Genomic DNA, 12,191 nt, shown 5'->3' on the forward strand with positions numbered 1-12,191 from the left:
ACCCATTTCAATTATTTATTTTTACCAGTGAAACCAATATAACATCTCAACATTCACAAATATACATTTCTGACATTCAAAAACAAAACAAAAACAAATCAGTGACCAATATAGCCACCTTTCTTTGCAAGGACACTCAAAAGCCTACCATCCATGGATTCTGTCAGTGTTTTGATCTGTTCACCATCAAAATTGCGTGCAGCAGCAACCACAGCCTCCCAGACACTGTTCAGAGAGGTGTACTGTTTTCCCTCATTGTAAATCTCACATTTGATGATGGACCACAGGTTCTCAATGGGGTTCAGATCAGGTGAACAAGGAGGCCATGTCATTAGATTTTCTTCTTTTATACCCTTTCTTGCCAGCCACGCTGTGGAGTACTTGGACGCGTGTGATGGAGCATTGTCCTGCATGAAAATCATGTTTTTCTTGAAGGATGCAGACTTCTTCCTGTACCACTGCTTGAAGAAGGTGTCTTCCAGAAACTGGCAGTAGGACTGGGAGTTGAGCTTGACTCCATCCTCAACCCGAAAAGGCCCCACAAGCTCATCTTTGATGATACCAGCCCAAACCAGTACTCCACCTCCACCTTGCTGGCGTCTGAGTCGGACTGGAGCTCTCTGCCCTTTACCAATCCAGCCACGGGCCCATCCATCTGGCCCATTAAGACTCACTCTCATTTCATCAGTCCATAAAACCTTAGAAAAATCAGTCTTGACGTTTCAGCTTGTGTGTCTTGTTCAGTGGTGGTCGTCTTTCAGCCTTTCTTACCTTGGCCATGTCTCTGAGTATTGCACACCTTGTGCTTTTGGGCACTCCAGTGATGTTGCAGCTCTGAAATATGGCCAAACTGGTGGCAAGTGGTATCTTGGCAGATGCACGCTTGACTTTTCTCAGTTCATGGGCAGTTATTTTGCGCCTTGGTTTTTCCACACGCTTCTTGCGACCCTGTTGACTATTTTGAATGAAACGCTTGATTGTTCAATGATCACGCTTCAGAAGCTTTGCAATTTTAAGAGTGCTGCATCCCTCTGCAAGATATCTCACTATTTTTGACTTTTCTGAGCCTGTCAAGTCCTTCTTTTGACCCATTTTGCCAAAGGAAAGGAAGTTGCCTAATAATTATGCACACCTAATATAGGGTGTTGATGTCATTAGACCACACCCCTTCTCATTACAGAGATGCACATCACCTAATATGCTTAATTGGTAGTAGGCTTTCGAGCCTATACAGCTTGGAGTAAGACAACATGCATAAAGAGGATGATGTGGTCAAAATACTCATTTGCCTAATAATTCTGCACGCAGTGTAGTATATACAGAAGTGTACTGATATCTGTACACACAGCATCTATTATACCTTGTACCTCACATATCAGTGCACTGCGGTATATACTATATATCTGTACATATTGCATGTATAATACTGTGTAATATATGCAGTGTGTGTGCATGTATGTGTGTGTATCTATATACATATATTACACACAGAGCAGTGTATTGATGTGACACATAGAAGGTATAATACTGTAGATGCAGTGTTTATAGAAATATGTGGTCAGTTATACATTATGGTCACTGTGTGTGAGGTACATGAGGTAGTGGTCACTGTAACGGTCTGAAGTATTATACATGAGTGAGCAATGAGTAAAAACAGGGCATGGAGGGGGGGGGGGGTAAATGATGAGAAGTGGAGGACCTCCTCTTACCTCTCCATTCCAGTCTGTATGGATCAATGCAGAGCTGCTTGTGAACTTCTAATACTTGCTGTTAGGGGTTGAAGGACCTGTGATGATGTCATCATAGGTCCTGGCAGATATACCTTTGAAACCTAGGAACTACACCATTTTTGGTGCAGTTCCTTTGCTAGATTCTGCAGGACCTGTGATGTTGAAGATGATGTCATCACAGGTCCTGGCAGATGCACTGTTCTAACCTGGGAACTACACTTTACACTGTGCAGTTCCCTTACAGGACCTGTGATGACATCATCAAAGGTCCTTTAGCTTTAGAAAGATAAACAGGAGCAATTAGGGGGCGGGGCCTCTCCTCCACTTCGGGCCTGCCTGCAGCCTATCAGAGGAAGGGGAAGGGACACGCCTCTCCCTCCCCTGCACCTCCGCTCCGCTGGCACAGGCAGTTTACAATGGAGATGAGCGCAATGGAAGCGCTCATCTCCCTGTGCCCGGCGGCTCACTGGGGGGGGGGGGTCATTTTAGTTGGGGGGGCACATGGGGGGGCACAGCATGATGTAGGGGGGGCCGTGGCCCCCTCGGCCCCCCCCCTGGCGACGCCACTGCAGCAAGGTGTAATATAATTTTTACTATTACCCAGGCTGTAAACTCCCCTGTTTTGCTTCAATACTGTGGAATGATTCTGTAACGCCCCCGAGTTGCCTTACCACTCCTATGCCCTGCTTCTATCTGTGTATACAAATATAATTTCATCTATGCATTTATTCCAAGTCCTCCACATTGTGCATTTCCTATTTCTATGCAACTTTATATGTTCATGTAATGTACCTGGTTCATCAGTAGGTGGCAGCAAGCATGGCAGGGCTACAGTTAGAGATAATGGAACCTTTCTTTCCATTCTAACCCTCTCTCTAAGTTAGTTAGTTAGAGGTCAGTCCTAACTTACACCAAGCTAGGTGAAGGTGTGCAGGGCCACGTCTCTTCAAGACATAACCAAGCCAGCCAGAGTGCCCTAAGCTCAGCTGGACATGGAAGCTTAAAGCCTTAGAAGCCAGGAAGAAAGCTCCCTGGTATAACTTTAGAGACAGACTACAGAAGGAAAGTGCAGCATACAGAAAAAGCTGAGTTATATAGCCAGCCTTTCAGTACAGCAGAGTCAGAGAGCAACAGATGTAGTAAAGATGAATTTGCCTGACATTTTTAATGCTAAAGCCTGATGGGACCAAGATAAAGTTTGAAGACTGTTTCTGATGAATGTTTATTCGAGTAAAGCTGCTGCTCAACTATATACAAGGTCTGGACTCATATTATTTCTTCAAATCCCTCAATTATTCACCCTATTTGTCTGCTTTGGAGCAAATGCCTGGGGTCCAGTCGTATCCAGGTAGGAGCACCGTGACACACTCAACATAAAGGAACATTAGGCCACCCTATGTCATTCCTACAACTAGGTTCCCCTGTTCCACATCTAGTTGGGCCCTGGGAGATGGCCCGTTGCAATTCCTCCCTATTCTTTCCTTAAAATTCTATACAGCAAAATAAAAGTTTTCAAATCTTTTCTAGCACTGTCCCTAGCGCCTGCTGACATCTCTCCCTGCACTAAGTACACTGGAAAATGTCTGAATTCAAGATGGCTGAGGCTATTTATAGGCAGTGATGGCCAGTTCGCAGTGTTTGCCAACGAACACATGCGGGCTGCCATCTTGACTCACAAGTCCGGCGATGCACAGGTAAACCCTTACCTGTGCCTGTGCTGCGAGCCGGTCTGAAAATCAAATGCGGTCACTGGGAGCAGGCAGTTCCGAGAACAACCGCCGGGGGCCTTCATCGGGCTGTTCTCGGAAACTGCCTGTTCTTGGTGACCGCATATGTTTCAGACCGGCTCCCGGCACAGGTAAGGGCTTACCTGTGCATCGCCGGACTTGTGAGTCAAGATGGCAGCCCGCATGTGTTCGCTGGCGAACACTGCGAAATGGCCATCACTGTTTATAGGACTGTGACATCACAGGGTTGGCTGCCTGCTGATTGGCTGCATGCATGGCATTGTCGGTGATCCCTCATTCCCAGAGTTCCTTGCTCCATGTCCTAACACATGCAGCAGCCATTTTAGGAAGAAATGTGATTCGTTACTATGAAGTGTGAGGAAATTCGGTGCAAATCAAATTTTTCCTGAAATTGGATCGAATTCCACGTCGTCAAGTTCGATTCGCTCATCTCTAGTTCTAACCACTGAACCACTATAACATGTACTGACGCCATAATACTGATAGTCAATAAATTGTCGCACAACCATTAGAAATATTTGCTTCCATATTATGCTGTCTTTATTAGCCTGCTCATTGACATACTTTGTAAATTGTTACTTTTTTCCTCAATGCAGGACAATGGTCTGTGACGACTAAATCATCTTTGGCAGAGTTAGGTATGAGAGCAACACTGAGTGTTTCACACTGTGAAGACCCCCAAGATGAATATTATGATTATGATCATGATAATTTAAAAGATTTGCATCAAGATGCTCAATCGTATCCTTTGGATACTTCTCACAGAATGTTTACCTCCGGACCCCGAAGCATGTCCGGTGAAAAGAAAAGTGCTGGACATTTGAAAAATACAATAAGTGATGATGACGATGCTTTTAGGTTTTTTGTAAACTCATCTAATCCAATTAGAGCAACTGACAAAAAAAAAATGACAGAAGTGAAAAAAGAAGAGAAATATCACAGTATAAATGAATTGCCTAAAGATGAAAAGGAGGAAAGCAATCTTTCAAACAAGCAATTCCAGAATGAATCTGAACTTACTAAGAAAATGGGTGCTCAGGTAGACTTTTATGATTACGATTACAGCACTTCTAATTTGGAGTACATTGATATGTATTCAGACCTTCCGGAAAAAGACCCTCGTAGTTCTGAAGGACAACTGCGGACATATTTTATTGCAGCTGTGGAAGTCATGTGGGACTATAGAGCTGGAACCTCACCATACTTTATAAAAGAAAAGTGGGTACCTGAATGTTTTATTATATTAGTGTTCAGCAATATTCATTTTTTTTAAATCATGTCTAGTACATGAAAATGTTACATTGGGAAAATACTTATTTATAGTTCCATAATTGTCATTATCTTAAGTGCCCGGGGCATAAGACACTGGAAGCTTGGAGATCTAAAACAGTGACCTCTAAAAATAAATTGCTAGGCTTTCAAGGTAGTAGGCAAAGTTGACAACCTTCCCTTTAAATTTTTCTGTACAACTGAAGCAAAAATCACAGACAGCCCAATATTTTAATGGACATACACCCGCCCCTTTTTAGATATCAAGCCCCGCCATTCCATGCCCTCAAAATGCCCTAAACATTATATCCTTGAATCACAATCATCCCAGAATAAAAGGGGTTATCCAGAAGTTAAAAATAAAATATGGCAGCATCATATGGACAAAAAAAAATCAACAATTCTCAGCTGTAACATCCCCGCCACTCTAGTATGAGTGCTTTATTTATATTGGTGCAGTGATGATGCATGTGGCCATGTAGACAAAGACTGACAGGGATATAACCGGCAAGTGTGCATATCTGTCGCTGATGTGCACACAGATGTGCAGGTGTATGGCCAATCACTGTCTTCAGCATTAGACCACTAACTGGTGATTAGCTGCTGCGGTAACATGCCATATACTTGCAAGTCCCGGCTGCAGTTTGTAAACAGACCAGAGCTGTAGAGAATGGCACTGAAGAAATAGGTGGGTATAACATGCACCCACAATGCATATGTGCCAAATTGTTGATACAACCAACCCCCCCCCCCAGCATTAAAGACATGTTTGGATGGACATTACATTCACTAATACCAAACAATACAAGAGGATACAACACTACATACAGTACAGATGTAGCAGGGTTAACACACAAACTCAACTCAAATTTCTTAACTCATCACGTTATCTTGAAACAAAAGCAATTGAAAAGCATTTGAAGGTGTTTGCTTAAAACATTTAGTTTAGATGACACTTCCAGTGATGTCTTCTCTAAGACATTCTTTTTCCTCATCTTCTCCATTCGGCCCAGGCCACCATGATGATTTCTTTCAGCCACATTTTCTCTCTGCAGAGTTTGGCACACAGAGATCTTAAGTTCCTCCCTTGTCTATCATCCTCCTCAAGGTGTCCCAACAGTATTATACTATTGCTCCCCTCAATACTGTGTTGAATGTGTTCCCCAATGCTCCCAAATACAATACTGCAGAAATAATAGTGCCATATAGATAGTCATCCAATAGTAACAGTGCTCCCCAAAGTCCCACTAATACTCATAATTCTCTTCCACAGTACCCTCATTAGTAATAGTACCCAAATAGTAATACTGCTCCCCGAAAGTATCCCTGTTAGCAGTAGTGATCTCCATATTGTGCCAAATAATGATAACATCCCCCAATAGTATTCCTGGTAGTAGTAATGATGCCCCATAATAGAAATCATTTTTCTCATAGTCCCTCCAGTAGTAATAAAACCCCCACTTTAACAGTGATAAAGTGCCCCCATAGAGAACCAGCAGTAAAATTGCCTAAAAGTGCTCTAGTATTGATAAAGACCCCCATAGTGCTCCTAGTAGTAATACAACTCCCATAGTGCTCCTAGAAGTACTAAGGCCCCTGATAGCTTAAATGGTCCACTATAGTGCCCCCAGCAGCTTAAATGGCCCCCTATAGTGCATTCAGTAGCTTAAATTGTCCCATGTAGTGCCCCCAGTAGCTTAGACAGTCCCCTATAGTGCATACAGCAGCTTATATGATAACCTATAGTGCATTCAGCAGCTTGAACGGTCCCCTATAGTGCACCCAGCAGGTTAAATTGTCCCCGATGTTGCATCAGCAGCTTAAAGCGAACCTTTCACCTCATTTTCACCTTATAAACTAGCAACAGTACCTTATAGATTATCTTGAGTGTGTTCTTATCCATGTTAGTGCCGCTTTCCTGGGCTCTTTATACTTCAAAAAATCGTCTTATAAACTTCACATTCTGTGCTCCAACAGTCATGCAACCAGTCAAGGGGGTAGCCCTTCCATCTCCTCTGGCCGTACCGCCCCTGCCCTAACCCCTTCTCTATGCTCCTTAACTGACAGCCGGGACGGCGCTTCTGAAACCTGCGCATGAGCCGTCCTCCTGATTCGCCGCGCGATCCCGTGTTTCTTGCTGACAAAAGCGCGATCATGTAAGAGAATCGCGCATGCGCATTACGCAATGCCGGCCTGTCTGCTCTCCTGTCTGCTCTCCCTCCCTAATGTGCGGCAAGTCTACAGTGATAACGTGGGGCACTTTGAGCATGAAGATAGTGGAGCGCGCGCACATTAGGGAGGGAGAGCAGACAGGCCGGCATTGCTTAATGCGCATGCGCGATTCTCTTACATGATCGCGCTTTTGTCAGCAAGAAACACGGGATCGCGCAGCGAATCAGGAGGACGGCGCATGCGCAGGTTTCAGAAGCGCCGTTCCGGCGACTGAGCCGGCTGTCAGTTAAGGAGCATAGAGGAGGGGTTAGGGCAGGGGCGGTACGGCCAGAGGAGATGGAAGGGCTACCCCCTTGACTGGTTGCATGACTGTTGGAGCACAGAATGTGAAGTTTATAAGACGATTTTTTGAAGTATAAAGAGCCCAGGAAAGCGGCACTAACATGGATAACAACACACTCAAAATAATCTATAAGGTACTGTTGCTAGTTTATAAGGTGAAAATGAGGTGAAAGGTTCGCTTTAAATGGTCCCCTATAGTGCCCCTACTAATTTAGATAGTCCCCTATAGTGCCCCTACTAATTTAGATAGTCCCCTATAGTGTCCCCTGTAATTTGCATAGTCCCTTATATTGCCCCCAGTAGTTTGGATAGCTCCCTATAGTTCCCCCAGTAGTTTGGATCATCCCCTATTGCGCCCCCAGTAGTTGGGAATATCCCCTATGGTGCCACCAGTAGTTTGGATAGCCCCTTATAGTGCCCCCAGTAGTTTAGATAGTCCCCTATAGTGCCCTCAGTAGTTTGGATAGTCCCCATAATGACCCCATGGTCTGTAGCTCAGAGTGAAAATAAAATTAAAATAAAATACTGTACTCAACTCACCTGATTCCTACTCCATGTTTCCATCAGACATGTAGGCCTCAGGCCTCTTCCAATCAGCCTACAGCCTGAGTTGGCTCTGTCCTGGTGCAGTGCGCCATGCTATCATGTCATCCCAAACACACAGACATGATTACATCGTCACATGGTGCAACGCCTGCGCCGTGAAAGAGCCAACTCAGGTTACAGGCTGGCTAGAAGAGGTCTGTGGCCTACGTACATCACAGGCAGCATGGAGCGACAGTATACACCGTGAATACTATAGATAACTCCCAGACAGACTTTTTTTCTATCAGACACTACGGATGGCAGAATGAATCTACAGACGGTTGTCAACCCTGGTAGTAGGTCATTGGTATTTTTGTGTTGAATGGTAAGGCTCTTAACTATGTGGCCCAGTGAATATCATTTTTACCTGTGACATGAACTCAGACAGTTTGTTTCCTTGCCTCCCCTGATAAAAGTGCACCAAACCATATGTTTCAATAATAATGTAACTTGTGGCCGATTACTAATATGACCACCTTTTGGGGGACTAACATCCAGGCAGTGGTAGCTGCAAAGTGGTAAGCACAGAAAAGTCAAATAGGTGAACATGTGTGTGCATGACATTATAGTAAGGCCTCATGCACACGACCGTTGTGTGCACCCGTGGCCGTTGTGCCGTTTTCCGTTTTTTTTCGCGGACCCATTGACTTTCAATGGGTCCGTGGAAAAATCGGAAAATGCACCGTTTTGTAGCCGCATCCGTGATCCGTGTTTCCTGGCCGTGAAAAAAATATGACCTGTCCTATTTTTTTCACGGCCAACGGTTCACGGACCCATTCAAGTCAATGGGTCCGTGAAAGAACACGGATGCACACAAGATTGGCATCCGTGTCCGTGATCCGTGGCCGTAGGTTAGTTTTTATACAGACGGATCCGAAGATCCGTCTGCATAAAGCTTTTTCAAAGCTGAGTTTTCACTTCGTGAAAACTCAGAACCGACAGTATATTCTAACACAGAAGCGTTCCCATGGTGATGGGGACGCTTCTAGTTAGAATACACTACAAACTGTGTACAAGACTGCCCCCTGCTGCCTGGCAGCACCCGATCTCTTACAGGGGGCCGTGATCAGCACAATTAACCCCTTCAGGTGCGGCACCTGAAAGGGTTAATTGTACTATCATATCCCCCTGTAAGAGATCAGGGCTGCCAGGCAGCAGGGGGCAGCCCCCCCCCCCCCCCCCCAGTTTGAATATCATTGGTGGCCAGTGCGGCCCCCCCCCCCTCCCTCTATTGTAATAATTCGTTGGTGGCACAGTGTGCGCCCCCCCCCCCCCTTCCTCCCTCTATTGTAATAAATCGTTGGTGGCACAGTGTGCGCCCCCCATTGCCCCCCCCCCCTCTATAGCATTAACAACGTTGGTGGCCAGTGTGCAGCCTCCCATCTCCCCCCCCCCCCCTCCCCCCCATCATCATTGGTGGCAGCGGAGTTCTGATCGGAGTCCCAGTTTAATCGCTGGGGCTCCGATCGGTAACCATGGCAACCAGGACGCTACTACAGTCCTCGTTGCCATGGTTACTTAGCAATAGTACAATAGTAGAAGATTAATACTTACCTGCTGCTGCGATGTTCGTGTCCGGCCGGGAGCTCCACCTACTGGTAAGTGACAGTGACAGGTCTGTGCGGCGCATTGCTAAATGAACCGTCACTTACCAGTAGGAGGAGCTCCCGGCCGGACACGAACATCACAGCTCCCAGGTAAGTATGAATCTTGTACTATTGCTAGTAACCCGCTGCCACCAATGATCGGGGGGGGGCGCAAGATGGGAGGCCGCACACTGGCCACCAATGTTGTTAATGCTATAGAGGGAGGGGGGCCAATGATTGCCACCAACGATTTATTACAATAGAGGGAGGAAGGGGGGGGGGAGGCGGGGGGGGGCCACACTGTGCCACCAACGAATTATTACAATAGAGGGAGGAAGGGGGGGGGCGCACACTGTGCCACCAACGATTTATTACAATGGAGGAAGGGGGGGGGGGGGGGCCGCACTGGCCACCAATGATATTCAAACTGGGGGGGGGGGGGGGGGTCTGCCCCCTGCTGCCTGGCAGCCCTGATCTCTTACAGGGGGATATGATAGTACAATTAACCCCTTCAGGTGCGGCACCTGAGGGGTTAATTGTGCTGATCACGGCCCCCTGTAAGAGATCGGATGCTGCTAGGCAGCAGGGGGCAGTCATGTACACAGTTTGTAGTATATTCTAACTAGAAGCGTCCCCATCACCATGGGAACGCCTCTGTGTTAGAATATACTGTCGGAAATGAGGTTTCACGATCTAACTCATATCCGACAGTATATTCTAACATAGAGGCGTTCCCATGGTGATGGGGACGCTTCAAGTTAAAATATACCATCGGATTGGAGAAAACTCCGATCTGATGGTATAAAAGGGACTCCGGACTTTACATTGAAAGTCAATGGGGACGGATCCGTTTGAAATGGCACCATATTGTGTCAACGTCAAACGGATCCGTCCCCATTGACTTGCATTGTAATTCAGGACGGATCCGTTTGGCTCCGCACGGCCAGGCGGACACCAAAATGACTTTTTTTTCATGACCGTGGATCCGCCAAAAATCAAGGAAGACCCACGGACGAAAAAACGGTCACGGATCACGGACCTACGGACCCTGTTTTTGCGGACCGTGAAAAAAAACGTTCGTGTGCATGAGGCCTTAATAGTAGTTATGTAAATAGCTCAGTGTGATGCAAGCATGTGATGACATTGCAAAATTAGCTCATATAGGTCAGAATTATAGAACAAAAAATTGGCTATACTGTATGTTAAAAATGAAGGCAGAAGGCATAAGGGTTCATGCATACGATCATATTTTAATTCAGTGTACTATGCATTTTTTTTCCATTTAAATTTTTTTCATGGATCAATGTACCCAATCCACATATCTCAACACATGGCCTTTTCCTGTCTGTATTTGTGAGCCTTTTCTATTGATAGGATTTAAAGAAAAATGTAATGCACATGGAAGCTATTTCACAGATCTGTTTATCCAGCATCACTTTCCTACTGTCCATAACATCCTTTCTTACTTTTCAGTCATCATCATTCCCATGGATTTCAGAGATATAAGAAAGTTGTATTCCGTGAGTATCTAGATAGCAGCTTTAAGGAACCAGCACTTCGTGGAGAGAGAGATGCTCATCTGGGACTGTTGGGGCCATGTATCCGTGCAGAAGTAAATGATGAAATCATAGTAAGTGGACTGTATATTCTAATATAACAGTAGACTTCTCAAGTACAAATATAGGACTAAAAGACAATGCAACAGGTTTTTTTCAATAGTGTCTAATTTTTAGACAGTGTAAACTTAGACTAGACAGTAGAGATAAAAGAATTTCTTGAATTTCATTTTGGGTCAGATTCCAATAAATTGGTTGGAAGATTTGATCTGGGTACAAATACATTAGATTTGAACCAAAAGTGCTCAGATTGCCTTGAAACCCCTTTCAAGCTCTTTAACACAGACAGCATTAGTAATGTCTAGTGTTGATCACGAATATTCGAATTGCAAATTTTTATCGCGAATATAGGTACTTCGAAAATTCACGAATATTTAGAATATAGTGATATATATTCATGATTTTGAATATTCGAGATTTTTTATTGAGAATTTTCGGAAAGAGAATTTTCGTAATGGGAATTTTTTATCGCAAATTTTTCAATTGCCGAGTAAAAACATGATTCCACCCTGCTTCTTGCTTGTGGGCCAATGACTCATTTAATTGTAGCAATGGTCTGTTGAGACCTGTAATCCCTTTAGGGGTCCCTAACAAATGTTAAAATTTTTGTCTTTATTGGTTGATGGACAAAACACTCTATACAAAACAACAATACACTTTAAAATCATCAGTGCTTCAGTGTATGTTATGGGGTAGTGCTGGAGTAGTGTTATTACACTTTCAGGAGGTGACCACATATACGGTGAATCGGGATCCCTGAATGGGGTAACCTCATCCCACCAGCTGATATGGGATGGTATCACCACTGGCGGTTACTTATTCAATTTGCCAACAGTGGATAGCCAACAGGAGCACTGGTGAATATGCCTCTCCTGCCATTATTTGCCACTATCTAGTACCTTTGGTTAAGGTTACCAGAAAGATAACAATGTTGCTAGTCCTCTGTATTAAATGGCTGTTTGTCTTAGCCACAAGGCTGAGTGATGTCACCAGTCTCCCTAGCCACTGTTTGCCTCCTCTCTGCCACTAATTTCAGTCTGCACTCCGTCCTCTAATACTATATCCTACAGGCACACCGCAACTGTGGTCAATTCCTGTACTGCAACACTCTCCTTGTCTACTCGGCTAATTACCGCCGCATGT

The 12,191-nt window shown here is 44.9% G+C and overlaps 1 protein-coding gene across 1 annotated transcript in view; it reads left to right on the forward strand.

The window, feature by feature from the left end:
• F8 (coagulation factor VIII) overlaps positions 1–12,191 on the forward strand; it is a 419,094-nt gene that overhangs the window by 172,852 nt on the left and 234,051 nt on the right. The window contains exons 14-15 of the mRNA XM_040442408.1: positions 4,075–4,696; positions 10,906–11,062. Of these exons, the coding sequence (XP_040298342.1) occupies positions 4,075–4,696; positions 10,906–11,062 (779 nt within the window). The remainder of the gene's footprint in view (positions 1–4,074; positions 4,697–10,905; positions 11,063–12,191) is intronic.

Source organism: Bufo bufo, chromosome 8, assembly GCF_905171765.1.
Source record: "Bufo bufo chromosome 8, aBufBuf1.1, whole genome shotgun sequence".
NCBI lineage: Eukaryota > Metazoa > Chordata > Amphibia > Anura > Bufonidae > Bufo > Bufo bufo.